Genomic DNA, 21,098 nt, shown 5'->3' on the forward strand with positions numbered 1-21,098 from the left:
TCAATTGGAAATGTATTAAAAAAAATGCCGGGTCTGGAGGGCTTGAATTATATGACAGGCTGGATAGGTTGAGCCCTTTCTTCCTGGACTGTAGACGTAAAGTTATGCCTGAATATTGTCTTGGTCTTGCTGTCAGCACCTGTGAACAGCTTTATTATTGAATGGTTGGAAATGTGGTTGACCGTATCCCCACAGCAAGACCTCTCTACTTGCTGGGTTTAAGGCTCGAATGTCTTCTAGGATGGTCCTCAAATCTTTTGTTACTTGGTCCCAGCCTGTCAAATATTCTCTGCTAGATATTAACTGGAATGGAATTTAGGATCCTCTGTTTCCCATGGTTCTGCTCTATTGATTTCCATCATGTAACCCCTGCCTTGTTTAAGGATTATCCTTTCCATCCTTACATGCAACATTATGGTTAATCACTGAGTAGGAGTCAATGACAGGTCGTTCAGTGCTTTCTCATCGTTATCATGCAAATGTTGCATTTATTATCTTATCTGAATGTTATCCGGCTCTTGCTGAATGTAGGCATGAACTGTTCAATCATCTGAGGGTTGCCAGCAAATTTAACAGTAATACATGGTCACCTCCACATTAAAACAAAAATCAAGGCATTTCACAAAGGTAAAATAAACTAAATTAAATGTGATATATAATAAAGACGATAAATAATAGCCAATCTTGTAAGTGGCATGCAGATTGGGCAGATGAATAAAGTAGAGCTGTGATAATCAACTGTCAATTATTCAGTATGGTAGGAAAAACATCTGTGGAGAACAGAAAAACAAAGTTAAGTATGATTTGAAATATCATTTGTATTAAGTGTGTTAAAAAGAATCAGACATCTTTCATAATACTTACCCCATTCTTTATTTAAATACTATGCTTTGTTTGTTTTGTGTTATTCTACAGTGGCATTTCTTTCCAGTTTATTATGCATTCCACGTTCCTATTCACTGGTCAACTACACATTTCCATTTACAGGTCTTTGGTGACATGTTTACAACACATCATGATTCTTGGATACAATGCTGCATAAATAAGCTTTTTCAAGCTTGAAAGGTTTAATCACTTTTTAATATACTCATCCTGTACTCTGTTAATGCACTATTAATGTACTTTCCTGCATTTTCCGGAGGCCAGCTTTTTGAACCTGGAAGTGCAAACCTTTTAAACTGACAGAGTAAAACTTTGAAACATTGCACATCTAATTCATTAGCTACTAAAACAGATCTCAGTAAATCAAGCACCCAATGTATTTTAAAATAATCAATCAATTCTATTAGTATTTTATAGATGCTCCATTGACTATAAATATTATCTCTCATTTTAAATGTCTGTGAGTACATCTTCTCTCATCTTATATGATAAAGTTCCTTTTCTTAAACACAGACAATTCACAATGGGTTAGGTAAACCAACTCAAGCTGAATCATCAGCTGGCGGGAGTGTCAGGGATACAGGGTCAAGTACGCAACAGACACTTGACTTCCCCCAAAAGCACCACCCCAATGAACAAAGATTTGCATGGTGTTTTATATTGTGTCACTTAGTCACATTCCAAGGCATTTAGCCATGGTCACAAGATGCAGTCAATATACATCACTACAGCACCTTCGGGACCAGACAGTTCAAATGCAACTTATCAGTTGGTACTTCCAAGACAAGACATTTCAAAGGCATCTGTCTCTTATCTGATGGTACTTTCAGGAAAAGACATTCCAAAGGCATTTAGTCATTGTCTCAATATACATCAACCTAAGACAAGTCTGGGCTTGTCTCTCTCTCTTATCAATTTGTACTTTTCCACTAGAGAAAGCCTGCTTGAGAAGAAATACAAGCTACAACCTACAGTCAAGTATCTTTTATATATTTAAAAGCATTTAACTTTTTCATTCCCTCCTCTTATCATTTCATTTTGATGATAAACAATGACAGTCCTCGCCGAGTACATAAGAAAGGCCTTAAGCATCGCAACGGACACATTAAGAGTACAATTAGTAATATAATCAACCCATAGTGGACAATAATTCCCCCAGTCCTTTCAAACATATTAATGACCACCAACCTCCCCCAGAGCTATAATCATGGAATCAGCTCCTACCTTCTTTATTTTAACCACTTCCATTCTGATGTGAGCGACCAAATCGGTAATGTTGGAGGAAGCATTGGGGATAAAAGTAAACATTCTCGGCCAATTATAGCGCATGTCCCTCCTTTTACTGCTAGGATAAAATCTAGGTCCATTGTGTTCAGTAATACTACAGTTCTGATAGCTACTATCTCAGCTGTTAACTCTTTCTGAGCTGCACTCAGGCAGTGGCATTAGCACGTGTCTCCATAGAGGAGGCCATATTAATGAGTTCCCGTGATACTACCATACCATAGGATGGGAAGAAGATCATAAAAAATTGCTCAATCTTCGTTATGCTTCACTTGGAAATCCCCGAGTGCTGGTGTAACGGGTTCATGCTTCTCATGTGTGGGACCACATATGCAACATAACAACACCCTGTCCAGTGATGGGGTCCTTTTAGTCGTTCCCAAGTTGCCCCGTCTGTCGGCGGCATTCCTGGTAACCATGGGTAGGCCCAGGGTCCACATACAAAATATGTGTCATTAACCGGTCGTGGTGGGCCGACAGTGGTGGCTGACTGGGTTGTCATGCACGTACTGTTGCCCAAAAATATACCGGTGCCTTGGTTGTGGCAAAGACAGGTAGTATTAACTGGCCTGTGCGGATCTCTTGCTATCTGCAGTCATGTTTAATTTCCAATCTCGTTTAAAGGGAGGGGTGTACCATCCCATAAAGTTATTGTACCTCGGGCCTCCGTAGGTGATGTTTATTGTTTCGTTTTTGTTATTTGTTGTCCGTATGATTTTTAGGCAGGACATTTTTAATGGAGTTACAGAAGCACCTCAGTGCTAATCTCTCGGTAAGGTTTAGTGGAATGGGGACCAGGGGAATTCCTTCCTTACACCCAACATTCAGTCCCATGTGCCCATACGGCAAGCTCATAGACCGATAGGTATTGGTCCATGCTACTTGGGCCATGGTTAGGACAGTCAGCAGAACAAGCAACACTCGTGCCATTCTTGCGTCCAATCTTCTTGCATTCGGAGAGATGTATCCAACGTGGGTGGTTTTCAAACTTCACTGTTGTCGGTGTAGTCAGCAGCACCTGGTATGGTCCGTTCCAGCGGGGGTCGAGTTTCTTGCCGTCCCAATTTCTTATAAGTACGTAGTCACTGGTTGGACTATTTTGCTCTGGTCACCATCCTTTACCTGTTGATGTAATGCTGTCAGAATATGGGTGAGCCTCTGATCATAGGTTATTTCATCGTTTAATGCGTGTAAATCTAAGGTTCCTTCAGAAGTGATGCTTGCTCCCAATGGGGTTCGTAGAGGTTTACCGTAGATAAATTCTGCCAGGGATAACTTCGTAGCACTATGGGGCGTTACCGTCATTTCAAATAATGCTAAGGGTAATACTTTAATCCAGTCCCATTTCTCCCACTAGCTTGGTAAATTGGATCTTTCCACCATCCCGGATGCCTGTGGGAGGTGTACACAGTGAAATTGCTGTTGTATATTAAATTGTGCACATAGTTCCTTATTATTAGTGGCAACAACAACAACATGGCAATAAGCAGTGTCCGAGCTTATGACAATAGGTAGGCCAAACTATAGGTAGGAATAACTTTTCTTAACAACAGTGTTACCGTAGTTTCAGCAGTGTTATTAATGGTTGGTAGAGCTTCAATCCGTCTGCTCAATAGAATCACTAAGTAATATTTATAGTAATGGACCTTGGGAATTTCAATAAAATCAATCTGTATGCATTCAAACGGTCGTGGTGGCATTGGCGTCACTCCTGAGGGTACCTTAATTGGTTTGACTGGTTTACTTTGTTGGCAAATTTTACATTCAGAGGCCTGCTTCAGCACCTCTTGCCGAATTGTCGGGTGCCACCATGTTTCCTTCATCATCCTAATCATTCCCTCCTTACCAGCATGGGTAACAGAGTGAATATATGTTAGTAAGACAGGTAAAAATACATCAGGTACACAAACTTGTCCGAGTGGGGTGAGCCAGTGTCCCGTAGTGCAATCAATGGCACAGCCCTCTCGTTTCCATAGTTGTTTTTGGTCATCATAGGCGTCCCTCTGTAATGTACACACCTCCCTCATGTCTGGCAAGATCATTCTGTTTGCTAGGACTGCGTTTCCCTGGGGAACTGTGGCGAGGGTGAACTGAGCGGCATTCCTAGCAACCCGATCGGCGTGTGCATTGCCTATAGAAATCGGGTCGGCTTTTCTTGTGTGTGCTTCACATTTGATGATTGCGATTGGTTTGGGGAGTCTGAGAGCAGATAAAAGGTTACTAACATAGACTGCGTTTTTAATACATGTACCAGCGGAGGTGAGAAAGCATCGATGTTGCCATAATGCACCAAAGTCGTGTGCTACTCTGAAAGCATAGCGAGAGTCAGTGTAAATGTTAATGCTCTTATCTCGTGCCAAAATGCAGGCTCTGGTGAGGGCGAACGGTTCTGCCTGCTGAGCAGACATAGGGTTTGTCTTATAGATAACTTGTCTTATCTGCGCTTTCTTTCTCTACCTTGGCCCTTTTCACTTGTTCCTTCAACTGGCCAAGACTCATCACCCAAATGTTTGGTCAATTTATAACTTAACACTCTATAATCTTTATTACTTTTTGAATTCAAATACTGCATATGTTGGACAGGCGTTCCCCCGTAATTTTTATCCAGATTATTCCCCATCGCCGCGAGTCTCTCTCAGCCCGACTTCTTTGTGAACGGCAAATATTTTTAGTTTGCGGAGCCAATCTGTGACTACCCTCTTTAGTAGCAAAATACACAATACAGTCTATCTAATCACCGACTGCTTTCTTTAATAGCAAAATACACATTTGCACCAAACCTTTTTAGTTTGCCATGCCCAATAACCGACAACTCTCTTGGTAGCAAAAACACACACAATTGGTCTTACCGTCGTGGTCTGCATTAAGGACCTTGACGGGGAACCAGATCAACCTCTGACGAAGGACCACAGATGTTCCCGGGAGCTTCTACGGGGGTTCGGTCTCAAATGGTCTGACTAGAGCTCAGTTTTCTCCCTGTCACTCTGCAGCCTCTTACACAGTGATCCGTTGACAGTCCCAGCGAGATCCTGCCGACCTCGCCAAGGATAAAGTTCCTTTTCTTAAAAATAGACAACTCACAATGGGTTAGGTAAACCAACTCAAGCTTTACTGAATCATCAGCCAGCAGGAGTGTCAGGGGTACAGAGTCAAGTAAGCAACAGACACTTGACTGCCCCCAAAAACACCACTCTAATGAACAAAGATTTGCATGGTGTTTTTTACTGAGTGTCACTTAGTTACATTCCAAAGGCATTCAGTCATGGTCACAAGATGCAGCCAATATACATCACTACAGGACAAGTTTGAGTTTGTCTCTTATCAGTTGGTTGTCTCTCTTATCAATTGGTAGACACATTTCAAAGGCATTAGTTTCTATGTCATGTGGACATATTCCAAAGCCATTTAACCATGGTCACAAGATGCAGTCAATATACATCACGACAGCACCTTCAGGACCAGACAGTTCAAATACATCTTATCAGTGGTACTTCCAAGACAAGACATTTCAAAGGCATCGGTCTCTTATCTGATGGTACTTTCAGGACAAGGCATTCCAAAGGCATTTAGTCATTGTCTCAATATACATCAACCTAAGACAAGCCTGGGCTTGTTTCTCTCTTATCAATTGATACTTTACCACTAGAGAAAGCCTGCTTGAGAAGAAATACAAGCTACAACCTACAGTCAAGTATCCCACCATGTATCTTTTATATATTTAAAACCTTTTCATATACGTTGGCAAAGTATCTAATTATACACATTTTGAAACTCTGTGCTACTAATATATAAAGGGACAGGGCTGCACTGTGAAACTTAAGTAATCAGAGTACATTGTGCACTCATATTGGATTTGAAGTAAGCATATTTATCCAGAATTGAATCTTTAATTTTATTTTGCAGCTCCTCATGGGGTTTGAAAATGGAACGGTTGTAATGTGGGATGTGAGGTCAAAGAGGGCAGAGTTTAGATTATATTATGATGAGGTAAGTATATTTTTTTGTTGGAAAAGAATGAAATCACCTGTTTGATTAAAGTTTATTTAGACTGTGTCTATCAAAATCTTTTACAACTTTCTACCTTACGTATGTATGCAAATTTGTGATTTGTATTATAGCTGTCCAAATGGTATGAGTTACACAAGAGAGTGTAAGTCTCTGCAGAAAGTTGTTGATGGCCTGTGCAGAATTATTTAAAGATTTAATTTTTTTGTTCCCCTAAGGATAACTTCTCCTTTCCAAATAATGAAGTAATTGATTAATGCATGCTGTCCCGTTTCAAAAAATGTCACTGCTCTGAGTGTTTTGATGAAAATATGTCATGATCTTTAAAATGGAGAAAATTAATATTTCAAGAATGTTCAATGTAGCAATGGAACATGTTAATCCTTTAGTTCAGAATTAAACAAATTTAGGGGTCATATGAGGGGGGACTCTTTACGAGTGGTTTTGATGAAAAGTGGAAGTGGTGTTCATGGTATCATTTAAAAATAAATTGGAGAGGCATAGGGATGAGAAGGGAATGGAGGGTTTTGCTACGAGTGCAGGCAGGTGGGACTAAGGGGAAAAAAATTTGTTCGGCATGGACTTGTAGGGCCGAGATGGCCTGTTTCCGTGCTGAATTGTTATATGGTTAATACTTGCTGCAACTTTACAAGGCCATTAATGTAAAACACATAAATCAATACGTAATTAACAATAATACAATAAATTAATAATCAGCAATACTAGGTAACCAGACCATAACCTAAAACCCAAGTCCATAGTGCAACCAAAATAAAATCCGTAGTAGGGCATAACTGTTGAGGTGGTGATTAGTGTTGTGTAATATTCAAGAGCCTGATGGTTGAGGCAAAGCTATTTTCAGAATAGGGTTCCTACTTACAATGTAAAATTGATAACATTATGATCTAGCAAAGCATTCAAGATGTTTTGATAAATAGGCAAATACAAGGCAAATTGACAGTAAGCAATGTTTGTGAGTATGACCAGAACAGTTATGTGCTCATGCTATTCAAATTTGTGTATCTCAACTTTCTATGACCATTCATTGTGGCAGAGGCAGATTAAAACAGACATTTTTGCAATAATAGTTTGTATTATGCTGAGTTTAATAGCAAAAATATATGGCTGGTACTTAGAATTAAATAGGAGCAGAAGCACTAAGTTGCATTAGAAAACTCAAGCAGCAAATAATTAATCCAAAGATTTATGTAACGAATCAAAAATAAAAGTAGCTGAAAAACCTCAGTAGGTTGGGAAGCGGCAGTTGAATGATGTTGGTTAACGACTAGGGTTTTGCTGAATGTAGACACTGCTCAGCTTCACTGCCCGTGGTCCCTACTGATCTGCACACATTCATGATACAGAGGAGTGATTTCACTGACCTTCTGCAACTGATAAGCATCCTGTGAGGGAGAATGGGCTCCATGCTGCAAGAAGACCTCTAGTGGCACAATCGAAATCCCCGCCTGTAAAACCCCCTCACTGTTTGATAACATGTTTATAAATGAGGTGTGCAAACAGTTAATGACTTTCTGGATCATTGAAAACTTGTAGTCCTCTCAAAGCTTCCTAATGGATCTAGACACAAAGAGTTGCAGCTGCTAGTTTGCGGGAGAAACTCAATAGTCAGGCAGCATCACAAGATCATGGACTCTATTGGTGTCTGGCAAGAGAGTGGGAACTGCGTTGCCAATAGTTGTAAAGGTGACAATTACATTTAATTTCAATAATTGAATTGCTTCCCACACCATCAAAAAAGTATCATGATATGGAGTGCTCTGCTGTATTTGGGGGACTCAGTACTTGAGCAGTGGTGTCCAGAGTTTCATCAGGCTTGTAGCCTTTTCAGTCATGCAAGGTATCCACATTGTCTTGAAAACTGCACGTTGAAATGTAGAAATATGCCGTTGTTGCCAAGATTTCAGTCCTCGACTGGATGCACAGAACATAATTAAAGATCATAATTAGTGGAAATAGGAGTGTCAGCTTCACTATTCAATGAGACCATCTCTAAATCCATGCCTTATTCCTGAATCTCTGATTCCTTCTGCTCAATCTTCAATATATTCAATGACTAAGGTAAAGAATTCCAAGGATTTGTAATTCTCTCTCTTACAGTGTGAAAATACATTTCTCTTCTGCTCAGTGCCAAGTGGCTGACCATTTATCCCGAGGCTTTGGTCTCTAATTCTAATTCAGCAGAGAAAGCAAAAAAACTCTTGGCATATACTCCCATCAGTCGCTTTTACAATGTTGTATGTCTAAATGAGATTCCCCTCCATCCTTTTAAACTCCAGTGAGCATAATTCAATTTATCTCAAATTGAAAAGTCAAATTTTCCACAAAGATCTTGACAATTATTGTCAACAGATATTTGTGGAGATTTAAGAGCAGTTTCACTTCATCCACTGTGAAAGTTTTATTTCGCACACTGTGCCCAGAATGATTGAATAAGAACTCTCCCTATTCATGACTGCACACATAAGAAGAGAAGATTCCCTAAATGTGAAACATGCTGCTGCCACAAAATCATCGAGATCTTCAGAGTATGCAAACAATGGTTCTTGCTTCCTCGACTGCTCTCAAACTGTAATGTAGTGTCCTACAGAAAGGTTCTTATGATTCTTCAGAATCTGGTGATCATGTGCATTCAGCAATTGATTGCATTGCCCTTTTCTGTGATAAGAATCAAAGTTGGCCCTTCAGCTCAACTTGACCATGCCGATCGAGATGCCCCATCAAAGCTAGTCCCATTTGTCCTCCTATGGCCCAAACCTTGCCTATCCATATACCTGTCCAGATGTATTTCAAATGTTGTTGTTCCTGCCTCAACTACTTGCTCTGGAAAACATTCCATATACCCACCCCCCTCAGTATGGAAAAAGTTGTCCTTCAGGTTCCTATTAACATTATTGACATTGTTAGTAATTGTAAGAATAAAAGGTCTACAGACTGGAATGACATTGATATGGCTTTAATCAAGGTAGTCATTGGTGTAATTGTAAAACCCTTAACTTATATTTGCAATTTATCTTTCAAAACTGGTGTATTTCCATGTAAAATGAAAACTGCCAAAGTCATCCCACTATACAAAGCTGGAGACAGAAATCAATTTACAAATTACAGGCCGGTGTCGTTACTCTCTCAGTTCTCAAAAATATTAGAAAAACTGTATCTAAGTAGATTAGATAACTTTATCGAGAAGCACGAATTGCTAGTTGATAGTCAATATGGATTCAGGTCAAACAGATCGACATCCATGGCATTAATGGAGTTAATTGAAGACATTACCAGTTCTATAGATAACAAGAAATATGCAGTGGGTGTATTTATAGATTTGAAAAAAGCATTCGATACAATTGATCATCATTTGCTAATCAAAAAACTGGAAAAGTATGATCAGAGGGGTTGTACTAGAGTGGATGAGAAGCTACATAAGTAAAAGACATCAGTTTGTGCAAATAGGGGACTGCAAACCAACATGCTTAGAAATAACTTGTGGAGTCCCACAGGGGTCGGTTTTGGGCCCCAAATTATTTATTTTGTATATTAATGATATATGTAGGGTGTCAACCCTCTTGAAATTTGTGTTATTTGCAGATGACACTAATATTTTCTGTGATGGGGACAATTTGCAGCAGCTTTTGGAGGTGGTCACAGCAGAAATGAGTAAACTAAAAACATGGTTTGATTTGAATAAATTATCATTAAATTTAAACAAAACCAAACTTATGCTGTTTGGAAAACGCAAAATAAATACACAAGTAAAAGTAATGATAAATAATGTTGAAATAGAAAGAGTGTATGAAAATAAATTTCTGGGTGTGATTCTTGATCACAAAATCTGCTGGAAACCCCATATAAAACATGTGAGAGCAAAAGTATTGGAGTGATAGGGAAAGCAAGGCATGTTTTGAATGAGAGAGCACTGTATATTCTGTACAGCTCACTTGTGTTACCGTATTTAAATTACTGTGTGGAAGTATGGGGCAACACCTACAAAACCACCTTACAATCACTAAGCACACTACAAAAAAGAGCTATTCGTATAGTAAACAATGTAGGATATCATGAACACACCAATATACAGGTGCACAACCTTTTATCCGAAGATCCAAATAACGAAAACCTCCGAATAGCGACATTTTTTCAGTCCTTGAAGAAAGGTCCTTGAAAACGTTCACCGAGGGCGGCCCGCAGAGGTGACAGCGGAACCTCTGGTCGGTCCTCGAAGAAAGGGGAACTAAATCCCCATTCATAAAAGAGAAGGTGAGGGTATATTGCGCGGGAGGGTTAATAATTGACAATCTGCTGCTGCCTGCCCGCTGAGTTAAAAAGTTCCCACGGTAGACTCACGATACACAGTGTATCGTGAGTCTTGCGTGGGAACTTTTTAACTCAGCGGGCAGGCAGCAGCAAATTGTCGCTCCCTTCAGTTTCACCCCACCTACACCCCTCTGCTTCCCGGCCATGTGTGTGACCCCTTCCCTCCCCTCTCCAGCTCCCCGCGCATTGCACCGGCGCGGGGGCTTTGCACTGTCTTCACGTTGGAGCCAGTGCCAGTCACCGGAGACGTCAGGACCAACGGGACACCGACCCCCAGGCCCACTGCAAGCACGGAGATCCCAGAGACCCACAGCCAGCAGCAGCCCAGCCCCGTTCCAATTCCAGAGGAACACGCTCTCCGCTGTCCCCGTAGGGACAGAAGCTGATGGCTCGGGCTGTGACGTCTCCGGCGACCCCCCTGTACAGGAGCTGAGACTGGGAACTGTGGGGTTGTTTGCAGTTGCAGAGGGAGGGGGCAAGGGCGGTACAGTTCCCAGTCTCAGCTCCAGTCCAGAGGGGTGACCGGAGACGTCAGGACCAACGGGACACCGACTGCAAGCACGGAGATCCCGGAGACTCACAGCCAGCAGCAACTCTAGCCCAGCCCCGCTCCAACTCCAGAGGAACCCGGGTTGCGGATGAGGGGGTGCAGCTCGGGCTGTGGGCGAACTGCCACTTGTCGCTGTAGCGGCGCATCGGGGAGCGGGTTCCTGTTGGTCCTGACGTCTCCGGCCGTCCCCCTGGACAGGAGCTGAGAGATGTCAGGACCACCAGAAGCCGCTCCCCGATGCGCCGCTACGGCGACAAGTGGCAGTTCGCCCCCACAGCCCGAGCTGCGCCCCCTAATCGGGACACCGACCCCCAGGCCCACTGCAAGCACGGAGATCCCAGAGACTCACAGCCAGCAGCAACTCTAGCCCAGCCCCGCTCCAACTCCAGAGGAACCCGGGTTGCGGATGAGGGGGCGCAGCTCGGGCTGTGGGCGAACTGCCACTTGTCGCCGTAGCGGCCCATCGGGCAGCGGATTCCTCTGGAGTTGGAGGGACAGGGAGACACAGCGGCTTTTGAGAATGGTGGGCAATCACTTCCAAAGTTCTGCCCACACAGTCAGTACACCTCTCCTACACTTGTCTCCCGCACTAAGATCATCTCGCAGAGAATGATCCCAGCCTAACCCTCCCTATTCTCTCCTATTCTGCAAGAAAAATCTACATTGAAGACTCAAACTCGCGATCGAGTAACTGCCGGGATCGAGGCGCAAACTCGCGACCTTGCGGATACGAGCCGAGCACTCTACCACTGAGCCAACCGTTAAAATCTACGCTAAAAATCTTCCATTCCGAAAGCCGAAAAATTCTGAATTACGAAAAGTGTCTGGTCCCAAGGCTTTCGGATAAAAGGTTGTGCACCTGTACTGTATTTAAAATTACACACCTTAAAGATTAAGGATCTGGTAGAATTTAAGACTGCACAAATAATTTATAAAGCAAAAAATAAACTGCTACCTGTAAACATACAAAAACTGTTCAAAGACAGAGAGGGAGGTTATAACTTTAGAGGGAAACTAAACTTGAATCAGCATTACGCTCGGACCAATTTAAAAAGTATGTGTATTTCCATTTGTGGGGTGGTTTGTGGAATGGTCTTGACGAACGATTTAAAAAAAGTATGAATATAATGCAATTTAAAAAAATGTACAAAAGATATATCTTTGAAAAGTACAGTAATGAGGATGGAGAATGTAAATCTCACAGATGTTAATGGTGCTTGTTCTTTTTCTTAATAGCTTGATTGGAGTAGTTTTATTTGAATTGTCTGTTTAGTTTATTTTATTGAATTTTGCATTTGTTAATGGTGAAGAATTGGGGTTGGACGACAAGTATAGGCTTCTTCCTATCCCTTTTCGAACGAGTCTAATGTGTATTATGTTGAAATTGGCTTTTGATTTTTTAATTTATGTATGTACATATATGTTATGTATATATGTATATGTGTACATGTATGTATATGTGTACATGTATATGTATGTATGTGTGTATTTATGTATATATATAATTTTCCTTTTATTTATTCATTTTCATCTTTTCTTTTCTTCTTTTTTTTTTAAATTGTTCGAAATAAATATATCATTCATGCATTCATGCATTCATTCATTCATTAAATCTTTCTCCTCTCACCTTAAACCTATACCCTCCGGTTATTAATTCCCCAACTCTGGAAAAACAACTCTGTATTCACCCTATCTGTTCCCCTCATGGTTTTATACACCCCAATAAGATCACCCCCTCAGCCTTCTGCACTCCAAGGAATAAAGTCCTACCTTACCAACATTGCTACACTCTGAGAAAGAAGTAACCACGCCTGCATGCAGAAAGCCATGAGCACCATTCATGCACGGACGTGTAAGTGTCAAATAGTTAGTCAGTGGTCATTGCCAGACGATAATAGTAAGATTAAACGAGAACTTACCAGTTTGAAGTTTGATCTGTATTTTATGAGGAGTTACGATGAGGGATTACGTGAAGAAGCCCGCTCAGGGCGCAGGTGCGGCATGCTTCCAAGCAGCGGTGTGGAATCACAGACAGACACGTATTTGAAGTAACATAGTAAAGAATAAAGAGACATCAATTATCAGTTTGATCCATGTAATGAGGGTGGGAGCGGAGGGCACGTAATCCCTCATCGTAACTCCTCATAAAATACAGATCAAACTTCAAACTGGTAAGTTCTCGTTTAATCTTACTATTTTACTTCGGAGTCACGTGAGTGACTTCGTGAAGATTTCAAAGCTCTGTGATTTCAAACCGTGTAACAGTTTTACTCACTCACTACCGAAAGCTCTTGAGGAAGGAAGTGTTATTGTAATCAACCAATGAATCTGTTTTGAAAACAAAACGGTATTTATTAACAATAACAAAAAGAAAATAGCTCCCCCGGGCTTTAAATTAAATATTTGCAGTTTCTAAAATTCTGGCTGCAAATACGTCAGGTTCCACCAACGGCTTATGATAAAATGTTCGGAATGTGGCTTCCCGTGACCATCCTGCTTTGTTGAGGATTATGTCAACAGGCACATCCAGCCTTGCTGCCGATGATGTGGATGCTGCCCTGGTGGAATGAGATTTAAATATATTAATGTTTATTCCAGCAGCTTCCAATACCTGTTTCAACCATCTAGAAATGGTTTGGCTTGTTACCCTGCCATGTGGCTTTCTGTGGCTGACCCATAAGGCTCTCTCACTTCCTCGGATATTATGGGTTGTGTCAATGTAAATGTTTATGTGGGTCACCACACACAATCGTGGCTCTAGTGGGTAAGCCCGGAATGCCACTAGCGTGTTGGATGTTCCTGGCCTGGACTGTTTTATCAGACCTTGTATTTTGAAGGTGATCTGATCTAATGTTGTCTCCATGTTGTCCAGTCGAAGTTTATGTAAGGACTGGACCCTCTGAGCAGATACTAGCGTCATCAGCATGAGCGTTTTTAAAGTTAATTGCTCTAAACTGAGAGATCTTGCTGGTGGTCTGTCCCGAAGGTAAGCGAGTACAATACTGACATCCCAAATTTGTGTATATCTAGGTTTGGGGGGCTTCCTGTTAAATATGCCCCTCATCAGTTTGACCACCAGCGGATGGGATCCCATGGGCTGATGTCCTGCAGGTTTGAGGTAGTTAGAGAGTGCACTACGTGCCGTGTTGATGGCACTGTAGCTCATATCTTCACGATGATGTAAATCCGCCAGGAACTCCAGAACATCCGCTACTGTGGCTGTTTTGTAAGCAGTCCCCGTTTTCTGGCAGTACGTTTCCCATTTCCTGATGCTGGTTAGGTACTGCCTCTTTGTGGATGTTCTCAGGGATGCTGACATGGTGGCGATGGTTTGTTGCGATAACCCCAGATCCAGGTAAGGTCGGTCTAGAATCTGCAACCCAGGAGATTCATGTCTTTGTGGCATGGGTGGCTGATGCCTGATACTGGGTGAGTCAGTAACCCTGGATGACTGGGGAACACCATAGGTGCTTCCACCACCATGTCATGGAGAATTGGGAACCATGGCTGTGTAGGCCAGTCGGGCACTACCAAAACCCCAGACGCTGAATCCGTCTGGATTTTTCGAAGTACCCGACTAATGAGGCAGAAGGGAGGAAAGGCATAGAAAACAAACTTTCCCCAATCCAGCGTAAATGCGTCTACCGCTGCTGCCTCCGGATCTGGTTCCCACGCGACATAGATAGGTAGTTGGTGATTCAGCCTTGATGCAAATAAATCTATATCTGGCTTCCCATATTGCTTTACAATTTTAGCGAATGTTTTAGGATTTAACATCCATTCAATGTTGTCATTGAATTTACGTGACCTGGTGTCCGCCACTGTGTTTAGCTTACCTGGTAGATAGGTAGCTGAAAGCCAAATATGTCTTTCGACACACCATTGCCAAATCGTATTGACCAATTTGTCGCATGATAAAGATTTTATGCCGCCCATATGGTTAATATAAGCCACCACCGTTGTATTATCTATTTGTAATCTAACATGCAAGTGATGCATATTAGATGCATATGCTTTCAAACCATAAAAGGCGCCCAACATTTCCAAAGAGTTAATGCCCAGTGTAGATAGTAATGATGATTCTGAGTTAGTCCATCTACCACCTGTGCTGGATATGGAGTTAGTTGCTCCCCAGCCTTGAGCACTAGCATCTGTTTGGAGTACTAAAGTAGCATTAGTAATAACAATAGGACTATAACTGTGCCAAATATTTTGTATCCGCCACTGTAGCTCTGATATTGCTTCAGGGGGTATCGTCATGACCCGGTCATAATGACCTTTGTGCTGTTTTAGTGCAGTTATCTTTGCTCTTTGCAAATTTTGATAGTGCAAAGGTCCAAATTGGATAGCTGGAAATGCTGCTACCATTTTGCCAATTACTGCTGCCACTTGTCGAATAGTTGGTCTTTCCTTTATCTTTAAGTTATTACATGATTGTATCAATGCAATCATCTTTTCCCTTGGCAGGGTAATAGTCATTTGGACTGAGTTAATTGTGAAACCCAGATAGTCCATAATTGTGGATGGATTTAACTTGGATTTATCTGGATGTAGGACAAAGCCTAGAGTCTCTAGGAGCTGTTGAGTAGCTAATACTGCTGCTACAGCCAATTCCATAGTTTTCCCAACTATGAGGATGTCGTCCAAATATGCCATGACTATATGGTTTCGTTTTCTTAACGTTGCCATGGCTGGTTTTAATATTTTAGTGAATAGTCGTGGAGCTGAAGTAAGCCCATTAGGCAGATTCAGATTCATTTTTAATTGTCATTGTCAGTGTACAGTACAGAGACAACGAAAGGCAGTGCTTTATACTGCCAAAGCTCCCCCATCCAGATAAATTTAAGATATCTGCTATAATCCTTATGTATAGGTACTAGATAGTAAGCATCTTTGAGATCGATGCTGGCCATATAGTATCCTTTGAAAATCAGTTGTCTAGCAGTCACAAATGTTTCCATTTTGAAATGTATATACTTAACAAATACATTCAAGGATGTCAAGTCAATGATGATGCGACATCCACCATCCTTTTTACGCTTAGTAAATATGTTGGAAACAAATTCCAAGGGCTCATGAGTAGTTTTTTCTATGACCCCTTTGTTTATAAGCCTCACCAGTTCAGCTTGTCCCTCCTGTTGTTCCTTATTGGAGAGTACAAATGCCCTCTCGGGCATATGTTGAACTGGCGGTATATTTGATATAAATTCTATTTTATACCCTCGAATACTATTAAGTATATATTTATCATCTGTGATCCTTCCCCATGCTTCTTTGAACAAGTGTAACCTTCCCCCTATTAGTAAGTCACCCTTATTCTCGATATGCGGGTAGGAACCAGATCCACCTACCTCCATGGTTATTGGCGAGGTTGTGGTTTTTTCTTTTTGAGTGTTCTTCCCTGTCGACGTGCTGGCGATGTTGGGGGGAGGCGCATTTTCCAGGGGGTCCGCTGCAGGCCCTGACCTAAAAAAGGTTTCTGGGGATAGTGCGGCCCCAAGCTTTGACCAGTGGCATATTCGGGCCGCCGACTGGTAGATGCAGTGGTGTGCTGCCGCCTGGGTGGAATGAAGAGCTTTGGTATATTCGCTGCCGGTGGTGCCCTCATGAGGCTAAAGGTCTTAGACGCCTCCTCCATCTCTTTGAGCTGTTTGTTCAAGTCCTTCCCAAATAAAAATGAGTCGGTCTCTACTGACGGAGCTTTGCACAATCCTGCAAACTTAGGATTGAGGGCCGGCCTGATATTGTCTCTTCTCAGGTTATTCAGCTCATATTGTGTCGTGCACATGAGCGCCAAGACATCCTGTTGGTGAGATGTCATATCTACGGTCTCGACACCCCGCGCATAGGCTGTTATAGCCGCCGTCAGGAGGCGAAGTATGCGCTGGAGTTTGACCTCCTGAGTCCGAATCGGTCCCCCCACGTTGCCCCATATTTGAGGATTGAGGCTCTTGACCTTGAGGGCCTCACAATTATCCGGGGCTGTGTGCTCCTCCAGCACTTGGGCGAGCACCTTCTCCTGCAGTGGTTTGTTGGAGAGATGGTTTATGCTGGCAGCCATCTTAGGCTCCAGTGGTGCTCCAACCCGTGGGGTAGCGACGAATCGGCTTACGACCCCTAGCAGCTCTTCCTGCACACCCTGCTCTCTTTCGGTTCCTTCCGCCTGCCCCATACTCAGACCAGCCTGCCCCTGGTCACCGATGATAACCTCCCATTCCTGGTCCGAGGTCGCAAAGGGAGGTGCCGGACTCAGCACCATGGAGGGGGCGCCTGTCCTGTCTGACCGAGAGCGCTGCTGCTCCCGGTAGACCATCCCCTCCAATAGCTGCTGGATGCAGCTTAGGCGGCTGTCTCTCCCCCGCTTTGGGGTGGACATTTCCTCCTCCGACGAGTCGGAATCGACCGGCCGGTTTGTCTTCCGGGTGGCTTTCCCAGTCCGCCGTGTAGGCTCTGGCGTGACTGGGACCGGCTCGGTCTGAGGAATTTCAAACCGCTGTTCAAGCGGTAGTACCGCCGGTTGCTGCCCCGCTGGAATTGACTCCTCTGTTGGAGTTAAAGCTCGGGCAGGTCTACTAGCGAGTTTTCTACGTTGGGACATGTTTCTTCCAAAAGAACCAACTCCAACTCGCTCCGTTCCCAACGCACCGTTCACTTACCTGATAGTGCGCTTTTAAAGTGCAGCTGGAGAGCCTGACTCCAGCTGCCGCCGCTGTTGCACTTGCTGGCGTAATGCCGCACCTGCGCCCTGAGCGGGCTTCTTCACGAAGTCACTCACGTGACTCCGAAGTAAAATTCATGGTTTGATTCTCCTATGACATTCACAGTATTTGTTATATGTTTGTCAGAGAAGTTGCAAATGGAAATTGAGCATTGTGGAGTTGTTAGTGAACATCCCCATTTCTGGAACCTGGCGATGAACTTCAAATATTTCATTGCAGCAAAGAAGGAAATAATTTGGCCCATCAAGTTCATGCCAGCTCTCTGAGCAACTCCATTAATCAATTCATTACTCTGTGATCTATTCTTTTTAACTGTCCAGCCACTCCACCCTGATCCTTCTTTCATCCACCTACACTTGGTATACAGTAAAGGAGGGGAAGAAATAGAGGCATCCAGGGGAAACTCAGGTGTCACTGGTGGAACCTGCAACTCAACACTGGCTGGAGCTAGGGCTGCGCCCAGGGAATCTTTCTGTGAAGTTTTTAGGCTGAAATTATTGATCAACAGCAATCTTAACCATTGTTGTCCTTGGTGTGACTCCAGAATGTTTTTTACCCTTGATTCTAAAACAATCAATGGCACTGTTGGTCTAAGAGCAGTCACTCTCACCTTAACTCTTGAATTCAGTATTTTCAGTCCTGTTGATAGCATCTTTTATCACACTACTATTGATTTGTGTGAAGGATCAGCAAATTAGATTTGCCCTTGCTTTTTTTGAACAGAATGTCTATGTTGCTGTACAATAGCAGCTTGATTAGAGGTCAACTAGTTTAGGAGGCAAGGTCATCAGTACTCTAGCTGGGGCATTGTTTGGTCCCATAGCCTTTGCATGAGTTCCTGGCAGTATTTTTTAGAGCACAAGGTGGAATATACTGGCTGAAGGCTGACTTCTTCAATGGTGGGGATTCTAGAGGAAGTCAAGATTAACAATCTACCTGGCAGATAGAAATTGCATTGAGTTGTAGATGCTGCCACGGAAAAGCAGCCAACCTAATCAAAGTCCCACCCCGTTTATTCCTCCTGCTCCCGCGCATACCACCAGACTCAGAAACAACCACAATCCGCACAGTTGTCAGGGTTCTGGAAATTCCTTTAATGAGCTAGCGTATTGTCCACCTCACCTTGGACATTGGACTTTGTCTCAGGAACTGATGCGCTGCAATGCTGAGAAGTATTGTATTTATAGGTAGGTAGGCCCCCCTCGGTCATGACTGACCATGGGTGATGCATCCTAGTTGTTGGCTGCTTGCTCCAACCTCGGCTAGGGAAGTATTGTATTTATGTATGGTATATCTGATCTGGTTGGATAGCATGTAAAACAAAGCTTTTCAGGACCTTGGTACATATGACAATAATAAACCTAAACATATAACAGTATATTCTGCCTTGGTGTGGTTACAAACAGTTCAGTCTCAACTCGAGCACTTGTCTGGACCTCCGTCATTGAGAGTGACCATGTTCATGAAGCTTTCCCTGATCATTAGGTGCTTAGTTGACCATCACTATTGACCAGGTAAGACTGAAGCTCAGAGGCATGGGATCTGTACCCTCCAGCAGATTAAAAGACAATTCTGGACTAAGCTGGAGTGGCAGATGGCCACTCGAAAGCAGTGGCAGGGCTCTCAAAACAGGCAAAACAGCATAACATAAGTGGCAACGACGCATCACTTCTAGATGAGCATTTATGCACGCTTTTAAAGGTAGAACTGTGGCACTTTCATACGAGTCCTTACTGTCCTGTGATTTCAGTCTCTGAGGTGACATCGGAGCATTCTTCATGAGGGTGAATTCACACAAAGCTTCTGGCCCAGACACTGTGCCTGGCCAAGTGTTAATGACCTATGAGAATCAATTGGCTTGAGTACTCAAGAGTGTCTTCAGCCACTTACTTCTGCAGATTCCCATATGTTTCAAAAGGACATTTATCATACCAGTATCTAAGAAGAGCATTGTGACCTACCTCAGCAGGACAGGCAGCATCTCTGGAGAGAAGGAATGGGTGACGTTTCGGGTTGAGACCCTTCTTCAGGTCTCGACCAGAAACATCACCCATTCCTTCTCTCCAGAGATGCTGCCTATCCCACTTGAGTTACTCCAGCATTTTATGTCTATCTTTGCTTTAATTCAGCAGTTTCTTCCTACACAGTGACCTACCTCAATGACCGGCATCAGGTAGCAATTGCATCCACTGTAATGAAATGTACTGAGAAGTTGGTTATGGCGCGAATCAACTCCTGCCTCAAACTTGGATTCGCTTCAATTTGCCATTTGCCGCAAACCAACTGCAGATGTCATCGCACTGGCTACCCACTCCCTCTGAACAATCTGGATAACAGGAACACATGTGTCATCGACTATGCCGCTATCAACAGTATCATTCCCTTCAAATGTCACTAAGCTCCAAGAGCTGGGCCTCTGTACCTTCCTTTGCAGCAGGATTCTTGACTTCCTCATTGGCAGTACTCAATGTGTGTGGATCAGTATCAACACCTTCTCCTCGTTGATCATCAACACAGATGTACCTCAAGGCTACACAAAAAAGCTGGAGAAACTCAGCGGGTGCAGCAGCATCTATGGAGCGAAGGAAATAGGCAACGTTTCGGGCCGAAACCCTTCTTCAGACTGATCGGGGGCGGGGGTGGGTGGGGACAAGAAAGGGAAAAGGAGGAGTAGCCAGAAGGCTGGGGAATGGGAGACACTTAAACACTGTGTACCTCAAGGCTGCCTGCCTAGCTCCCTGCTCTACTCTTTACACCCACAACTGTGTGGCTACACACAACTCCAATGCCATCTATAAATTTGCTGACTACACCACAGTTGTTAGCTGAATTACGGATGGTGAGGGTCAGCCTACAGGAGAGAGATAGGACACCTGGTTGAGTGGTGGAGCAATAACAACTTCTAGCTCAATATCAACAAAACCAAGGAAATAATAGTTGACTTCAGAAGGGGAAAGTTGGGAGACCACAAAAGAGTTGGTGGGTCCGTGGTCCAAGTTGTAACTGAATGTTAAGTGAAAATTAGTATGCAAATTAACTTTTAATGTACTCACTATAACTTCATTTTTAGGCTATCCATTCTATCAGCTGGCATCATGAAGGGAAGCAATTTATGTGCAGCCATTCAGATGGTAGTTTAACTCTTTGGAACTTGAAAAACCCAAGCAAACCCTTTCAGATAATAGTACCACATGGTAAGCACTTGTGAAAACCAGTAGGTAAGTGCAGGTATACATTGCATTAATTTGCATAATGCCATTTAAATAAGTTATAACATAACAGACAACATTTCTAAAATAAGTTGTTGTTTCCTATATTTGTGGCAAAGTCTG

The 21,098-nt window shown here is 42.9% G+C and overlaps 1 protein-coding gene across 4 annotated transcripts in view; it reads left to right on the forward strand.

Moving 5' to 3' along the window:
• Nucleotides 1-21,098, forward strand: part of LOC129702538 (syntaxin-binding protein 5-like) — a 233,558-nt gene that overhangs the window by 110,597 nt on the left and 101,863 nt on the right. For all 4 annotated transcript variants that reach the window (XM_055644284.1, XM_055644285.1, XM_055644286.1 and 1 more), the window contains 2 exons: nt 6,070-6,153; nt 20,837-20,960. In XM_055644284.1, the coding sequence (XP_055500259.1) occupies nt 6,070-6,153; nt 20,837-20,960 (208 nt within the window). The remainder of the gene's footprint in view (nt 1-6,069; nt 6,154-20,836; nt 20,961-21,098) is intronic.

Source organism: Leucoraja erinacea, chromosome 13 (assembly GCF_028641065.1).
Source record: "Leucoraja erinacea ecotype New England chromosome 13, Leri_hhj_1, whole genome shotgun sequence".
NCBI lineage: Eukaryota > Metazoa > Chordata > Chondrichthyes > Rajiformes > Rajidae > Leucoraja > Leucoraja erinaceus.